Source organism: Malurus melanocephalus, unplaced genomic scaffold (genome assembly GCF_030028575.1).
Source record: "Malurus melanocephalus ecotype Western Australia unplaced genomic scaffold, MMel_1.1 scaffold_129, whole genome shotgun sequence".
Classification (NCBI taxonomy): domain Eukaryota; kingdom Metazoa; phylum Chordata; class Aves; order Passeriformes; family Maluridae; genus Malurus; species Malurus melanocephalus.
Window position 1 is genome coordinate 1,566,682 of NW_026623361.1, and position 17,931 is coordinate 1,584,612.

The 17,931-nt window shown below is 42.2% G+C and overlaps 2 protein-coding genes across 4 annotated transcripts in view; one reads left to right on the forward strand and one right to left on the reverse strand.

The window, feature by feature from the left end:
• Positions 1–8,483, forward strand: part of UBR7 (ubiquitin protein ligase E3 component n-recognin 7) — an 8,850-nt gene extending 367 nt beyond the window's left edge. The window contains exons 2-11 of the mRNA XM_057370637.1: positions 80–216; positions 361–421; positions 1,473–1,568; positions 2,651–2,704; positions 3,789–3,894; positions 4,956–5,140; positions 5,694–5,825; positions 6,238–6,400; positions 7,221–7,282; positions 8,077–8,483. Coding sequence (XP_057226620.1) covers positions 80–216; positions 361–421; positions 1,473–1,568; positions 2,651–2,704; positions 3,789–3,894; positions 4,956–5,140; positions 5,694–5,825; positions 6,238–6,400; positions 7,221–7,282; positions 8,077–8,169 — 1,089 coding nt within the window. The 3' untranslated portion in view covers positions 8,170–8,483. The remainder of the gene's footprint in view (positions 1–79; positions 217–360; positions 422–1,472; positions 1,569–2,650; positions 2,705–3,788; positions 3,895–4,955; positions 5,141–5,693; positions 5,826–6,237; positions 6,401–7,220; positions 7,283–8,076) is intronic.
• A 3,037-nt stretch (positions 8,484–11,520) lies between these two features.
• The window catches only part of BTBD7 (BTB domain containing 7), a 55,627-nt gene continuing 49,216 nt past the window's right edge, over positions 11,521–17,931 (reverse strand). For all 3 annotated transcript variants that reach the window (XM_057370633.1, XM_057370636.1, XM_057370635.1), the window contains one exon: positions 11,521–16,473. In XM_057370633.1, coding sequence (XP_057226616.1) covers positions 15,658–16,473 — 816 coding nt within the window. In that variant the 3' untranslated portion in view covers positions 11,521–15,657. The remainder of the gene's footprint in view (positions 16,474–17,931) is intronic.

Consider the following 17,931-nt stretch of genomic DNA (forward strand, 5'->3'; position numbering starts at 1 on the left):
GGGGCGGGCCCTGGGGGGCGGGGCCGGGGCGGCTCCCCCTTCCCCCGGCGCCCCTCACGCCCCTCGGTCCGTGTCTCCCCAGGGCGCGGTGAAGCGGCAGGCGCTGTACGCCTGCAGCACCTGCACGCCGCCCGGCGCCGAGCCGGCGGGGATCTGCCTGGCCTGCAGCTACGAGTGCCACGGCACACACCGCCTCTTCGAGCTCTACACCAAGAGGTACGGGCGCGGGGGCGGGAGCAGCCCTGTGGGACCCTCACAACTCCCCTGGCTCCCGATAAACTTCTGGGAGTTGTTAAGAATACAAAACCCAGAGTGTTCTCAGTTAGTGTAAACCCTGAAACGCTACGTTTTTCTTTCCAGGAATTTCCGCTGTGACTGTGGGAATAGCAAGTTCAAAAATCTGCAGTGCAAGTTACTCCCGGTAAGTTCAGACAGGTTTCAGACATTCAGAGTCAAAATAACAGTCTTGGGAGGTTGGTGCCTTGCCTCAGCCAGTGCTGACTCATGCGACGCCTCCAATCTTCCCAGCAAGTTAAAAAAAAAGGTGGGAGTATTGTGACAGGAGATAAAACTGTTCAGGGACCAAAGGGGAATGCTGGGAGGAGAGGAACATTTGGTCCTTGCAATCCATGAATGCAGCAGTTCTGCATCCATGGTCAGTGCACTTTTGGAAGCTTGTGGTGGTGTTTCTGCACTAATACATCTYATTAGTTTTAAGCTGGTTCAGAATAACCTTTTGCGGTACAATTTTGTAGTTGCATAAGAAAATTTAGGACTGTGCTGCTGTCAGAGGGACAGTTCCCTTTCCTTCTTTAGGGCRTTAATGCCCTAATATTTTTTGATAGGTTGTCATGGGAGCCTACTGATGAGATGKTTTTTTTATTGTATTAAGCTGCCTGTACTTTCATACTTCCAGTCTTCTGGGAAGGGGCGACAGGATGGTGCTTGGCTTACTTGCAGTGGTGCCCCCAGGATAATAACAGTCCAAACATAGACAGTGATTTTGTGTATGCCTATGTTGTTCTGGGATTAATCCAGAGCTAGTAAGTGAAGTCACAGTGCAGTGATCCCTACAGAGACACCTGTGACAACTTTAAGATGTTACCATTTCTCATTTGAGTCAATGAAGTGGATCACCTGGTTATTTCCTGTGCTTCAATTCAGTGAAAACTCAGGTTAAGTGAGCCTCAGCATGTGTCTGTTCTTCTGTCTGACACCACAGTTGCCATTTGTTACCAAGGTGAGCAGACTGTTTGTCCACTCTGCTTCTGAACTTCAGCATTCCTYATGTACCCTATCTGCTGCTCACTGTAAAGCAGAGGTGTCTGGAAAATATCTCTCTTTTTGTATATTGAGGCTGATAAAAATAATGATTGCTTTTAGGAATTAAAGGGGAACAGAAACTGGGTTTTTTACTGTCTTTTGGTTTTTACTGCATTGTCTATATAGAGACTTTTTTCCTTTTCTCCTAGGAAAAGGGCAAGGTGAATTCAGGAAATAAATATAATGACAATTTCTACGGATTGTACTGTACTTGTAAAAGACCTTATCCTGATCCTGAAGATGAGGTAAGAAATAAAAAATCCTATAGTAATCATATATAGGTGGCATTTATGCAAGATCCTGTGTAAAGGGTGGTCACTGAGCTGCTTTTCAAAGAAGTCCCACTTTAAGAAATCTTATGTTCCGTATTGGTTGTCATGTGCTGTATGAAGTAATTACTTTATACTTTTTTTTAATGGTAAAATATGTTTATTCATTAAAGACGGRTGAGGAGGACAAACCATCATTTGGACAAAATGTTGCTGCAGTTCTCTGAAGTTGCGGAGTTCCCCCASGGGATGGGGTTATCATCATCTTGAGAAATGTGGCTAGTGCAGAATAAATGCATTACACGTRTTAGGGGAGGCCAGAACCTGCTTCCTCATGCCTGCAGCAATGCTCTGGCAAGGCTTCTGGGATGGGGACAGTCTGCCCCATCCTGTAGCACTAGCTACGGTCCTTGATGGTAGCCAAAACACTTCTTTCCCTCTCTGAACTACTGAAACACAGTACGTGCATGCTGTTGTTTGCAGTCACAGAAATCAGGTGTCTTAAAGAACAATGAAGGCACAAGTCTTTCAAATACAAAAAACCCATTTCTTAATTTCCCCTCTCTGAAGTTCAGAGACAGGTAAACATTTCTGAAGAAATCATTAATAATTGTTTCATAACAAAGCACTTTGTACTATACTGTGTTGTGACCAGTAAGTTGAGTTCTGTTATTTTCTACAGACCTGATGACAATGTGCATACCAGTATCTTTCTTCTGCTGAACTGTTTCTTCATGCATTCCTGTTTATAGGAAGAAGGATGCCAGTAGTGTATTAACTTTTATTAGCTTTTTTTTGAGAAAGTCTTGGCCTGCTGGGAAAACTGGTTTTGTTTGATAAATGAGATTTCCACAGCCTCAATCGTATGATAAATTACATGTGCTGTTAAACCTGAGGGAAGCAAACTGACTAATGAAGCACTAACTGCTTATTAATGGCAGCTCTCTGTAAGGGGTAAAGAGGGAAATGCAATTTGCTGAGCAGGATTTGCATGAGTTGAGACTTATGCAAGACTCTGGAGGTTGCTATTAATGCTAATAATGTGATTGTTCATCTAGATTCCAGATGAGATGATCCAATGCATAGTTTGTGAAGACTGGTTCCATGGAAGGGTAAGGAAACTATAAGTAGCAGAACTGCCATTTTCACAGGAACAAGGTGGTGTTGGTTAGGTTTGTATGGTAGTTCAYTGGAAGTCTAATCTTGCACTGCTGTCCACTCCAGTTCAAAAATACTAGAAAGTGTCATACCTTTTTTAAGGTTACCACTGCAGAATAAAGTAGGAACTTTACAACTGTCTCTTTAATTGGAAAATTCAAATCAGTATAGTCGGTGAGGAAAATATTCTGACTGAGGCACACCATTATCAACTACCCAAATAGTTCTTCCTTCAAAAGAATGCCTTTTTAACTCTTAATTCCTTTAAGTAGCAAGGAACAGACTGTGCTTTCATTCTTGATTTTGACCTTTGGGGAAGTCTTTTGAAAGCAGTCARGCTCTGTGGTGCATGCCCTACTTAATGGGTAAGCATTAAGGATTCAGCCTCTTGTGCCTTGAAGGGCACAAGTGAAATTCTGTGTTTGAAGTTGCAGGATCAAAGAGTGAAAAAAAAAAAAAAAAATGATTTGTTTAAATTATGGGTTCTATAGATAAACTTCTTCTGTTTGAGTGTATGAATGAARAGTGTTGTCCTGCATACTGTGAGCTTTGCAGGAATGCATTTTCAGAAGAAAGCCACTAAATGCTTTTAATTGCCCRAGTACTTCTCATCAATTTATGGACAGCTTTGGGACTTAATTTTTCTCAAGTTGACTGTGTTATCAATATGAAGATTTTACAACCCATTACATGTAAGGAAGCAGTCATCAAAAGTTATTTGGGAGTTGAAATGAGCAGCATACAAGAGGTATCTTCATCTGTCCAATATTTAGKACAGTTTAGCAGAATATTGTTTAGAAATGGAATTTCTGGGTATGTGGAAGACATAAAAGGCTGTAGGGAAAGGGAGAATTATTTGAGTTTTTCCCTGGAATTTTTATCAGCTCTTTCCAGTCTTCAGTTGTTCTGATAATCATTGCAAGGGTGAGTACTTGTGCTGAAAAATTGATGGCAGCTGATGTTTTCCTTCCTCTAAATGTGGATTCTGTTAATTTGCAGTGGATGTTTCACTACTATGTGCTTGCTTCTTTTTGACAGCATCTCGGTGCAGTTCCCCCTGAAAGTGGAGACTTCCATGAAATGGTGTGCCAGGCCTGCATGAATCATTGCCATTTCCTATGGGCTTATGCATCACAATTAGCAGGTAGAGAAAATGAAGAGATCTGGGCCAGTATTTTGTTAGCATGCATTTCTCAAACATGGTAGGTTAATGGCATAATACTGGTTTTATGTGGTTGGAGAAATTGTGCTCATTGTGTTGGACAGCCCCTTCAGCAGTGGAACATGTGGGGTGGCAGTAACTTGTGTACAGAGGAAAATCCAGTGTACAGAGTTTTCATTCCTAAATCTTAATTCTGTGGTGCTCACTTTTATTTATTTTATCAAAGGTGTCTAGCACAAAATGGATGAAAATTTAATACTTGACTCAAAGAACTTAATTTCTAAACTGGATCAAAGAAGTGAACAGCTATCCTAAGGGATGCAGTGGGACAAACAGTTCTTACAGAGGCTCTGAGCAGCAAAGAGTGAATGATAGAGTGTCCTGAAATGAATATGTTTAACCTTAATCTGAGTAGGGCTGGGGCTTTGCTCAGGACACATGCTCCCTGTGGTCACACCAGGCCTCTCTCAGCTCTGTGGTCTTTTGAGAGTGGATGACTTGGTTTATGAGGAAAGATCTGATTTCTCATAGTCTCCTCTATACTACTTGTATCAACTGCTGATTGATATCTCATGTGCCTGAAATTTCAGTGGTTTTTCAAGGATGGCTACCTGGAGCTCTCTTCCTTCTAATGTAAATAGTACAGAACAGGGTGTTTGTCTGTTTTTGGTTTTCCTCCTAACCAGGGCACATACTTGAATTGGCATCAAAACAAAAACTTGTTTTAAGTAAAMAAGAAATTAACATAGTTAATCTGTGATGGTGTTTTTGGGGTGTGTSACTGGAGAAAATTAAAAGCTCTGACACAGTCAGCAAAAAAGCATGTGATAATTACTGAAACTGTGATAGCTATCAAGGATTATCAAGAAGGACAAGCATCTTAGTAAAGAACTCTCTCAAATTGTGATAACTTCTTCCCTCTCCTAGGGCTTAGATTTTGGGAAGCAGAGTGTTTTAGAATAGGAGATGTAGAAAGAACATCTGTAGTGCCCTGTACTTTTTCTGGCACAGTATTTTCGCTGACATGGGTATGTATCTTCCAGTTCCTCCTTTGACCAAAGCAAACTCCCTTGAAGATGAAGGCATTGTCCTGAAGGTAGAGGAAAGTGAAGAGCAGAAGAAAGAAATAAAAAAAGAAAGTGGAGTGGAACACCAAGACACAAAGGAGGAAAAGCAATTGGAGCAATTCAATGAACCATCTACTAGCTCTGGGTCTGCCTGTCCTGAGGTAAAATGTACTTTCTTTTCTGACCTGCACATTTTCATTACTGCTGGTAGTTGAARTAAAGCCCACCTTGCTCTGTAACAGCTCAGGGGAAGGGTGGCTGTGTTCAGCCTGTTCCCGTGTTCCTCTTCAGTCAGTGACCCTTCAGAGCTGCAGTCTCTGTGGAGCACAGCATGGGCTGTGGAACAGGGCTCTCAGGAGGTGCAGTGTCTGTTTGCAGATGGGCTACATCTGTCCCTTCTTGTTGGCCATCTGGCCACTACACTGAGGTGACTTCTGTTTGTTCTAATACATGTTGTAGCTGCACTTGCATGATGGTTCATCTCTGAGTTCCTAAATACTTATGGTTATTGCAGTAAATTTCTACAGAAATTTCCAGTGGAAATTCCTGAAACCACATCMGAATTCTCTTGTGAATGGTAATATAGGTTGTTTATAAAAATAAATGTGTTTGAGACAAAAGAAAAATCTTGCCTAAGGCAAAGGACGTACCGAAAAAAACAGGGTGTCTTTGAAGTGACATTATAGAATGCTGAACACTCTCATTTTAATTCAGGTAGTTACTAAGAGCGAGAAGCCAGTCTGCAAGCTGAAGGAGCTTCAAAGCAAGCCATTTGTAAAAAAAGATACTGCCACCTTTTGGCCATCGAACTGGAGGAGCAAATTATGCACCTGTGAAGACTGTTTGGTATGTATACTCTCTTCATTACCATCACAGATGTGGGAGAGGCAGGGAGGAGCTCCCAGACAATCACTGAGGAGAAGCTTTAGGTAAAATCTGTGTAAATATTCCTAATGCTGCATATAAACACTGAAACCTCCTTTACTCCACATAAAGATTCACGCTGAATTCTATGGAATTAATAGAGCATGAAAGGGCTTCTAAATGTTTGTATTTTCTTTGCTGCTTAAATCCAATATTGCTTTGAAAGTTGTTATGAGGAGATTCTGAAATACTGGATACAAATTTACCTTACGATTTTTATTGTTGTTATTTGTGATACTGAACACAGAATGATTGGGGGAGAGCACCTCCATCTGAGAATGTCTTGGTTTGAGAAGTTTTGTCACATAAAAGTAAATTTTTCCTTATTCTCCAGAAAATGTATTCAGAGCTTGAAGTCCAGTTCCTGACAGATGAATGTGACACTGTCTTGGCTTATGAAAATAAGGGTACCAKTGACCAAGAGACAGAGAGGAGAGATCCTTTAATGGACACCCTTAACAGCATGAACAGGGTCCAGCAAGTGGAACTCATCTGTGGTAAACACAACTTCATTTTTAGAATCCGTCTTAACACACATTAACTGAAGTTTGCCACAAGAGATTGGTATCAGGCCTTGCRGTGTAGTTTCAAACTGTTTTTGAAGTAACATGCAGATGACTGTAYGATAAATTGCACCCCTCAGTCAGGATTGTCCTTCTTGGCCCGTCATTGCAACTGTAATTTACAGTGAGACACTAGATGGTGTGAGAACTTTCACCCTGTTTAACATCTTGGATACTGTATTGATAAAAATTTATTGTAATGTGAATATTTAAACATTAATTTGAACTTCTGCTGTCTGGCTGATTTATCTTATCCCGTTCTGTTGTTTGGCCATCTCCTGTTGTCTGGGGAGTGCCAGCCAGGCATCTGCTCTGCTGCGGAGCATCCTGACAAGGCATTGCTGAGGTGTTTTATACCTGGAGCTGTGTTTCTCTTTTCCAGGGAGGGCTCTGCACTCTGGCAAGGACAGATGCCCAATCCCGAGTTAYAGGCTGGACTTTCCGCCACGACCCACATGTGCTTCCCAGTGGGAAGCTGGGAGCAGGGGCACTCTTTTAGTTAATTGTGCAGATTCCCTCACTGATCTCTGTACCGTTCTCTGAAATCAACCCAAACAGCAACTCACACTACATAGGTTTGTCTCATAAATTATTAAGCTTCTCATGTTTACATTATTATTTATAATCAAATTCAAACCTAGATTTGTCTGAAGTAAACAAATCACAAGAGGAAGTAGAACAAGTTGTGTTCTTGAGCCAGTGTTACTATAACTGGGTATCTTACTGTTTTGTTTTCTTTGTCTTCACCATCCAGAATACAATGATTTGAAGACAGAACTGACTGACTATCTCAGGAGGTTTGCAGATGAGGGAACGGTAAGGTTCAACTTCTGGAATTTGCTTGCCAGAAAATTTTAAAGAACTGTTGAGGGTTGGGTGGTGAATACCGCGATGCTGGGTTGTAATGTTTTTTCCTGTCTCTTGGAGTTGCTGTTACTGCAGTAGAAATTAGAAATTCTTGATTTCATTCAAGTTTAACAATTCCTTAAGGACATTGTTGAGAGATAACGGGGACTTTACAGAAATCTGTCTGCAAGGTACTGAGACCAGTTCTTACATTTAAATGAAACTTGTGTTGCTCTAGGTAAAATATTCAGGGACAAAAGTTCTGAACTTTTCTTTTTTTTCTTAGATTCAATCTAAACCCTTAGAAAACTAAGAATTTATTATGATTTATTATGATTATTTAGTCTTGTTGTTTGCCTACAGGAATTTGCATGCTGTTGTTAAGTAACAYTTGCATTTTGTTGGCTGACTTCTTGTATTGCCTTTCTTAGTTAAATAGGAATGATYTTGAAGTGAGCTAGCAAAAATCTTGCTTTGTGTTAAATTTTCTGATGGTAAAAGCAAGAGGTCAAAGTCATTAAAATACCATTGGGAGCTTTTCTCCATGTGTTTGTTCTGCCTTTGGGGAACTCATTTCTCTGTATTATCTATAATAAATTTTGGGCRTTAATCCTCTCCTTTGGGTGCAACAGGAAAGTTGTACCAGAGAAATTTCAGGGTCTTTGCTTTTCTGTGCTTTGTGTATTATATATGGGGATAAAATAGGATTCTTTAATTAAGCTCTTGCACCACAACTTGGATTTCATACTGTTTCTCCTACTTAGGTGGTTAAAAGAGAAGACATTCAGCACTTCTTTGAAGAATTTCAGTCACGGAAAAGACGACGGACTAACAGGATGCAGTACTACTGTAGTTAGACTGAGAGGGTTTGGGTCTGAAAGGACAACTGGGAAAACAATGTTCACTGGCAAACAGAAAAGGCATCTTCAGTTTCTGGCTTCTCATCAAAATCCAGCTGTCCAAGAAACATCATCATTTTGTCTTATACTTCCTTTATTTGTAGCACCTAAAACATTTTCTTAACAAATCCTTGCATTGCAGTTAGAGGGATTTCAGTAGCGATCGACTTTGCATTCCCGTGGAAGCCGGCCTTGTCTCCAGGGAGAGGAGGGCTGGTCCCAGAGCAGGGAATCCTGCAGCTTCCCTGCGGCCTCTGGCTGGTGCCTGCTGGTGCCTGCTGGTGCCTGGAGCTGTGGCTGTGCTGGCCCCGCCCTGCCCCGCCCTACCCTACCCTGCCCCGCGGAAGGCACGCTCCCGGCTTTCCTGCTTGGATGGCTCTGTCTCCTCCCTCGGGGCTGTAGCGATCCTGGTGAGGGCTCCCAGCACCGAGGAGGTGTCTGTTCTGGGCCCGAGGCTCGTGGCTCCCCAGGGGCTGGAGGGGGCCTGGCTGTGAGTGAACCCAGTGCTGCTGCCTACCTGCTCGCTGCTGAGGAAGCACTTCTTGGGCTGCTCACAAATGGGAAAGCAAGGTTTGCTTGATGCAGAGTGTTCTATCTGGTTTTATGCATTAAAAAACTTATTTCTAAGATTGGACAGAGATGGTTTACATGGAAAAAAATTGTCACCTGATCTTAAATTCACTCATCAGAACATAAATAATTGCTAGGAGGAGGTACTAAATTATGAACTAAGTGGGGGGGGGGGTTTCTTATATACTTTGATTTTAAAAACTAGCCTACAGCAAACTCTTCTACTTTATAAATGTTGCTGAAAATACTGCAGCATCCTGATATTTTGCTACAGTATACAGTTCTTTTTATAACCACTGTGATAATCTTGGGACAGGAGCTGTTTCACTGACTTTTAAGACTCTACACTTAGCTGCATTAAGACTTTTTAAGTTGGGAGCCTAATGTAGATAGACCCCAAAACATACATGAAACTTCTAGTTTTTGAGGATTTCTAGGCCATGGGCTACTATTCTGCTTCCATGACAATGGGTTTTGAAAAGAAAAGTAGACTTTTATCATGCTTACTATTAACTGTTTCTGACCACTTTATTTACAAACAGTAGTTTAGCATAGATGCTCAGCTAAGCAGTTTCATAGAACATAGAGTAAGCTGAGTTGGAAGGGACCCATCAGGATCATCAAAAATCAGCTCCTGGCCCAGCACAGGATACCCCAAGAATCCCACCATGTGCCTGAAAGTGTTGTCCAAACACTTCTTGAACACAGGCAGGCTTGGGGCTGTGACCACTTCCCTGGGGAGCCTGTTCCATTGCCCAGCCACCCTCTGGGTGAAAATTCTTTCCYTGATAATCCAGTCTAAACCTCTGATTCAGCTTCATGCCATTTCCTCGAGTCCTGTCACTGGTCGTGCGAGTGAAGAGGTGGGTGCTTGCCTCTCTTCCCCTCTTGAGGAAGTTTTAACTGTGATGAGGTCTCCACTCAGTCTCCTCCAGGCTGAAAGACCAAGTGACCTCAGCTGCTCCTCACAGCTTYTCCGCAAGGCCCTTCTCCATCCTCCTGGCCCTCCTTTGGACACTCTCTTAACAGCTTTGTATCTATTTTATGTTGTGGCACTCCAATCTGCCCCCAGCAATCGAAGTGAGGCTGTTCCAGCTCAGAGCAGAGTGGGACAATCCCTCCCTTGCCCGGCTGGCGATGCTGAGCCTGATGCCCCCAGGACACGCTTGGCCCTCCTGGCTGCCAGGGCACTGCTGACACATGTTCAACTGGTCATGGACCCCCTCCAGGTCCCTTCCCTAGTTGCTTTTAAATTTAACTCTGGGTATTGTACATGCTTTTTTTTGGTAGCAGCTGTTACAGGACATCTAACTGTAACTGCACATCTAACTACAATATAAAAAAAAATTAACTGTTCAATGTGTACTGTCTTGTTCTTTCTCAGTGCTGCTGTAGTGTTTTGTTTCCATCCATGATCCAGGCAGACACAAGGAGCCCAGCAATGACCTGCTAGCCAAGCCACCGAGGTACAGAGTGGGGGCCCAGTCAAGACCAGGATTCCTAGACCTTTGCCTCCACCYGACCCAGGTGTGAAAGAAGGGATTGCAGCCTACTGGCAAGTACAGTTTAGAGCAGGATGAAGTYATGTTTCAGTGCACTGCAGTTTTTGTAATTCACTTAAGGGGTGGGGGAGAGGGTACCCAAAGGCAATCGTGTTCTCCACAGGAAATAAAAAAGCAGTGAAAGGCTCCCATGCACACAGAAATGCTTTATCGCCCAGCACTAGCCTTGAGAAAATAGAGCAGTGGTGGAAGGAATGAGTTCAAATGTGGAATTCCCATGGCTCCAGCTGCACAGCAGGGGCTASCACTAATCATCAGCACTGCCCATTCTTGGCATCAGCCTGTACTGAAGCAGGGCTCACCTGAAAGGGACCGAGCCCCCACACACCGCTTTCCAATGCCTAAAGCCTCCCCTTAGCAGGGACATCAGGCACCCTCTTCTCTGAGGGTAGCAGGCTTAGAAGCAAAGTGTTGCGGTGTTGCRAAGGGACAAAGCCTGTAACAAAAGAAGTTAAAACTGTCTAATTTAGGAAGCTACCAAAACTCATCTTCCTATGTGAGGGAGTGAAGGTATCAGTAATTAACATGTAGGACCACACAATTCTCTCTCCTCACCCACCTGTGCTCTGTGTCAGGATAACAGCAGGATAACTCACAGTATTTTGCACTTGTACATCAAAACAAGACCAGGCAAGTGGCCGGATGACACTTCTGAACTTCAGTCATCGCTCTGAAGCAGTGAGGCCTTTGATTTTTGAGAGATGTAATGAATAGTCATCTGGAACAGTCAGCAGGAAAACTGCAACCTAGCAATGCTGGGTACTGAACGTATCTGTCCAGCTGCTCTAATGTAAAAATGAACGYATTTCCTGGACCCACGGCTGTGTCCCATGGCCCCAGCTCTGAGCACTCCTATTGCCTCTCACAAGGCATAGCCTCAGTGTGGCTCCAGCCAGAACTCACACAATGACTTTACTGAAATGCTTTTAATTTTTAAAAACTGCCTGATCAGAGTGATTTATGTATTTTACACTGATTTATATAAATGTCTTTGGTGTTCAAAGCATTATTGTGCACCTTTTTTCCCCAGCAGGAACAAACCTTGTCAGTTTGAGGAGCCCTCACACTTGGAGGGCACCTTTCTGTGTGCATTGCTGGGCTCCGTTCCCCAGCCCCGGTCGCTGCAGTCTGGAGTGAGCAGGGTGGGGTGGTGGGTGCAGGCAGCAGCTGCTCAGGGGAGACACAACACAACCAGTTCTATACAAGCCATTTATTTGAAATGCCAACTATACGTAGGATAAAGTCAGTGTTACATGCTTCTCAGCAACAGTAGAAAAATAGAACCAGTGAAAACCTTTTTACAACTGTAATGGTACTCAAAAGAGAAATGTATTGTTTTACAATGCATCACACAAGACTAGAATTCAAGTTTGGAGGTACCTAAATAAAAATACTATTTTTTTTTAAAAAACACTATGTACAATTGAAGCGTAAACAAGTTTTACAAAGTACTGGTTATGCAGGTTGTAGAAAAAACACTTGCATAGGACATGAAGTCAGTTTAAGAAAGTTTTCTGAGCCTTTAGCATTGAAGGCACTTGACTTTATACCAGTAACAACACAAGGACAAGAAACAAATCCATAACACTGCCAAGGGCAGGGCTGCCTTCTGGCAGTACAGATAATTACAGAAACCCCAAATGCGGTTTTACAAGTTTCCCTCTAAGCTGTACCCTGCATCCAGCAGGGCTCAGCACCACCTCTATCATAGAAGCATAGAATTATTAGAAGAACAGTGCTTCAAACAGCATTAGTGTTCTTTCAAAAAAAAAAAAGAACCCCAGAAAAACAACCAAAACAACCAAACCAAAAACCCAAACAAAACACCCAACCCTCCTAAAGTCCCCCCCAAATCCAAACCAAAGAAACCCCTAAGACATACATTTGGGACATTCYGGGACCAAAACCCAGGGCTTACAAGTACAGGTGGCCACAGTCTTAATTTTCATAAGTGAAAATCCTTAAGAACAGGAAAAATACAACAAAACTGCCAATCAACACAGCAGTTACTAATACACAAACTACAATAATTCCGTGGAACAACAAAACATGTCAAAGGAAGAGTGTGTTTCAGGAATTAAGTTATTCATCCATATATTAAGGAAAGAGTTGGGTTTGGGGAAAGGGGAATAAGACGTTTTTGCATGTTGCTCACTAAACACAAGTCTGAGCTCTCTCTTTAACAGAACAAGGAGCGTGAGTCTCCCTCATTCAAGAAAACTTAATGTTCATACCTCTATCTCAAGCAAAATAGTCAATAATCTGTCATCTCCATCAAATTTATAGGAGGAAAAGGTGTAAATTTCCAGCCTAATCAGAAAGTGCTTCATGTAAACAAGGAGCTTCTGCACCAAAGTTTCAGTAGATAGAGAAGAAGGAGTAGCAGGTAGCATGTGTGTTGTGCGAGTGAGATGAGCATGAGCACTGGCTTCTGAATAATGCTACCATGAAAAATGGGCTTTCCCCTCCCTCTGCACATCCTAAGTAGAAAATCCTGCTCTGAAGTACAAAAACCAGTTCCAGTAATTAAAAAACTTTTTTTTTCCACTTCAAAACAGCTGCCATTAGCTGCCATCTTCTTCCCAACTCAAAAGATACAAGTGAAAACACAGATTGTCTACAGGGCCTGATTGTCTTTGGGGCCTCAGAAGGACTTGTCTTTCATTCTGCATCTACTTTTAAACGCTTTATTCATTCTTTTTCTTTAATGCTGCTCAGTTCCTGAGACTTCAGAAGCAATTTTATGTTCTAAAACACAGACATGTCCTCCCCAGAGGCATTTCGCACCAGCTTATTCCAAAACCAAAGCATTTCATGATTTCCCTCAAACCATAATCTCAAAACTTCTCATCGTTATCAGCCACAGCACTCCTTAAATTYCAAGGTTTAAAGTTTTATCTGTGGATCTCAGTCCCACCTCTGTCCAGGTACACAGTGCCACATCAAACTATGATAACTAAAATAGTTTTCCTGAAGTACATCTGTCAGTTTTGGGTAAAAATATTGAGAAAAATCAGTCTTCTGAGGACAGCTGTAATTTTCTAGTAATTAAGCTGCCAACACAGTCATGATGCAAGTCCAGGGAGTTCCAGGGTTCTTGTGTGTGATGAAAGTTACTGGTTCTAGTGAGCTGGTCTCACACTCATGTACAGTTAGAGCCACGCAGTCACACAGCACCATGCTCAAACCTTCAGAAGAAATCCAGTGAGCCTCAGTCCCTTAACCTACAGCAGCAYCATCCCCCCACCGACGCCTTCTTGCATTTAACAATGTTCTACACTGCAGTCCCATGGAAATCCCAGAAATGGATTATGAACCCAGGACCACCAAGTGGCTTGACTGTGGGCAAAAAACAAGATTAAAAAGCTGACAGAGGAAAAAAAACCCATTCCCCTCACCCAYGAGACACATCACCTACACAGTTTAGCCAAGTTTCTGCTCCAATCCTACACCATGCTTTCCATGGCTGCATCTCAAAAGGAGCACCTGCAGAGCTTCCACAGAAGCAGGTCTATAAATGTGTATGCAGGAGACAYATGGTTTCTTGRTATGAAGACCCATATCTTCATTTAACTAGTAGGTATTTGGTAGTTTGGAAATGCAGTATTCAATATATTTCAGTAATACTGTGTTGTTACCAGGCCCTGCATGATTTAATGAAACATATTAGGTAAGAATCTGCCAGGAACTAAAAACAAWAGTAAAGTTGTAGCAGATTTCTGTTAAAACAGTATTAAGCGCTTTGAGCTGCAGGAAACAATTTAACCTTAAAGCAATCCTTAGGTCACACCTGGGACTATAGTTTAGTGCTACAGGGAAACCCATTATAGAAACTGCATTTAAAACCCCCCAAACAGGACTTTACCAGCAATCACTACCCTGCAATGGCATCAGATCCCTATCCTGAATGCAATGAATTCGTTGTTAAAACTGCACACAGTATTAATGATGCACTTCATAATTGCAACGGTTCCCCTGGTGAACTTCTGAACCCCAGTGGAAGGAGCCAGCCCAGATCACTATCCTTCCCTCCTCACATCCTGCTAACAGGGGAATCTCATTTCTGTGCTTTCAAAAAGCAAAGTCGGGCAATGGAGGCGTAATTTAGGAGCACCAAAGCTTCACACGTGTGGTGATGCTCAAGCAGTGAGTCTTCACTCGGATTCTGCTCACAGAACAGCTGCACCTGTGGAGCCAGTGCCACGTGAGGCCAGGTAAGGAACACTGAACCATGTCACTAAGAGAATGAAGCCCTTTTGCAAGCACAGGCAGGAGAAAGCAAGGCCATGGGCTGTCACCTCGGCACCGCCGGGGAGGGAGAGCCCTCCCACGTGTTCAGGTGACAGCGAAGGTTCTGTGCCTCGTCTTCCTGACAGTACATGAGCCAGCAGGGATCTGCTAATCTGGTCTTTGCTTACCCACAGATCAGCAGCTGGAAGAACAAATAATTACTATAATCTTTACACTATTCCTAGATTGATTTCTGCATGGGCAAATCAACAATTCTAGTCTGTCTAGTAAGTGCTTCCAGGTGATCATGGAGTCCTCCACGGTCACAGCTGAAAACAGAAGTGAACAGACTCAAACTGTCAAATTCCAGTGAATTTCACAGGAATTTGGATTCCTAAGTATCCCTCTGGATTCTTAAACACCCAAATAGAATTCTTGAAGTGGGTTTGCTATCTATATAAAGATAACACCAGCTGCCAGAACTTTTCAAACAAAATATTAGACTGGATTCTTGCCATAAAAATCAGGAAGATTTTGGATCTAAACAAATTAAAAAAAAATCTAACAAAAAATGTAGGTTTTTTTGATGTGCTGTTCTTTGGAATTCCTATAATTAAAAAATAAACGTGCTGTTATTATCTCATAAGAAAATACATTTCATTACGTGCACCCCAATGCACGTAGGGAATCGGCATGTGAAAGGGTAAATGCAAAAGTATGAAAAATACAGTCCTTTAAATGTGACATTAAAGTTTAACATATTAGTACAAAACTAATACACTAAAATAGATGTACAGGTGCAAAAGGCTACCAGGTYGTAGAAAAAAGGTACCAGTTTTTGTTTTTTAAAAGGCATAATTAAATGTGCTCCAAAAAAAATCGCAACAAAATAAAACCAGAAGCAGCATTAAAACCAAACTGATAACATGCTGTTTCTAATAAAGCAATTTATGTACAAAAGAAGCGAGCAAAGCTGAATTTTTCTGCTGGCATGAAAGAAATTCTCTGACAGAAGTCAGGCCAAAAGTTGCAAGGAATGGGATGTTTACAACTCTTAGGCACAGAGAAATAGTGGAGGTTGCTTTCATAGGGCAGATTTTTTGTACAGGAAGTCTGGTTTGTTTGGAGACCTCCTTCCTCTGCTGACTCCATCTTCCCTTTCCAAATCTGCATTTCTCTGTGCTCCATGTTCCAATGGCTCATCATCTGCCAGTCTCCTACTGGGTCTCTCTTCTGACACGTCAGAGCTGTACGCAGAGAGTGAAGGTCTGTTGGAGGTTAGCCCATAGGTTAAATCCGTTTCCATTTTTGTTCTTCCCCTGACATGAACAGGGCCATTCCCAGCATTTTCCTGGGTAGCCAGTGCCAAGTCCAGTCGCTGGGGAGGTTGTTCTAAGACATCGAGGTGTATTGGCTCATTCTTTTGCCTGTGTTGATGCCCATCTTGTGAGAGCAGGTATTCCCTCCTAGAATCCTCTTGCTTTTTAGGAGATATCTGGGAAGGTAGATAGGCTGACTTTAAGCCACTTGGTGATGCCTTATTGTGGCTATACAAATCTGGGCCAAAATAAATGCCTTGTGAAGGCGAAGGACTGTGCCTGTTGGGTGCTGGAGTAGAGGGTCTGCATGCAGCATTAGAGAAGTCATAGAAGTCAGGATATTCCTGTGGATTTTCTCGAGCATCTATTTTTTGCTCTATTGCATGTTTTTTCCGGGAAGTAGGCATGTGTCTGTTCTGAATGCATGAAATGTGYTGGGGTGGGCCGGGCCCTACCTCTGTCACCGCCTGGCTTAGCTCTGTGTCCACCGTGAGCTCTGGTAATCTTCTGTCTTTCAGTGACATTGCTGACACACCCATTGCGATGTCTGGCATCAGTTCATTTAGCAAGGGCTGAGTACACTGAAAAAGAAAAGAAATAGTCCATGGAAACAATGACAAAAGCTAAACACAAATTGTATTTAGGATGATTTTTGTACTTCASAATCGCATTTTCTTAATTTATTTTTGTCTTGCCAACTTCAGCCTGCAAGTTTCCTGCACTGTTTAAAGAACACATCTATCCACTAACCTTCACGAAGCTGTTGTGCCACAATTRCAGCTCCTCTTAAAGGCATCTTGCCTTCAACATGCAGTAAAGGATGCTGTATTGTTAAACTCCTTAAAGGCAGGCCTGCTTTAAGCCACTTAGAATTATCAAACCAAACAAGGTATTCAGTGCAGAACCTAACAAATGGTTTGTTACAGCACACATTTCCACTGCAGGGAAGCCATGAAMCATATGTGTCATCACTACAGTCACAACGCTTCTGCTGGCATCCCCCATTTTAAACTGCAGACACACGTGTGTGCAGGACAGCCTCAGGGCTTCGGGAAGCACCAGTTACAGTGCTGACTAGATCCACAGAGTCTGTGGAAACTGTATCATGGCATTCTTCTCATCGACCCTATGCTTGCCTCAGTGCAGAATTGCTCATATTACAGCCTTCCAGACACAAGAGTAAGAATTTCTACTTTATCACTTATCATGAAAGCAACTTTAGTAATCATCGATTAATAGCTATTCACAAATTGCAGAAAATACAGAACAAAGATATCACTTACATTAAGCCTATGGTCCTCCCTCCACTATTTATAGACATATTTTCTGCAGATATATTTCTAATATGAAAAAGGCCACTACATAATTTCCTTAGGGAAGGCAGCACTGATCAAAGGAGAGTGAAATACTACAAACCACACCYTTGAACAAACAATGGCACACATTTCTAATGTGAAGTTATATATTTACACCAAAATATAAAAATAAATCCAATATAAGACAAYTGCTAACGGGACAAAAATAAATTCTTTTTCCATTCAAAACTCAAGGTTCAAATCTGCATCTAATGTGCACAACTATGCACTGATAGTTTTTTCACTTTAGAAATAAATTACCAAATTCTTCATTCAGCATTTCCTGTACTTCGCAAAGTTATGCCTTTACTGGGTATCTTATAGTTAATTGTTTTTACTGCATCATATTGTAGTTCAGCAACTATAATGATTGCTTTTGAATCCTGTACCAAACCCCTTAGTACAAGCAACTACCAATTTCTGCTTGCTAGCTGCTTTTGACTTTTTCTCAGCTGTAAAGTTTTCACACTCTTCACATGTGTATAAAGGCAATCTCTTTACTTCGGACTACTTACCTGTACAGCCAAAATATCCCCACTACCTCCACCTGTGAATTACAATGTGCAGTCCACYACTGAAGCTGGCTTATGGTTTGTTTTAGTGTAGAGCAAACTACATTTAGCACACAAGGGGTGGCTGGGGTCACTTGGTCTGTTCAGCCTGGAGAGACTGAGGAGAGACCTC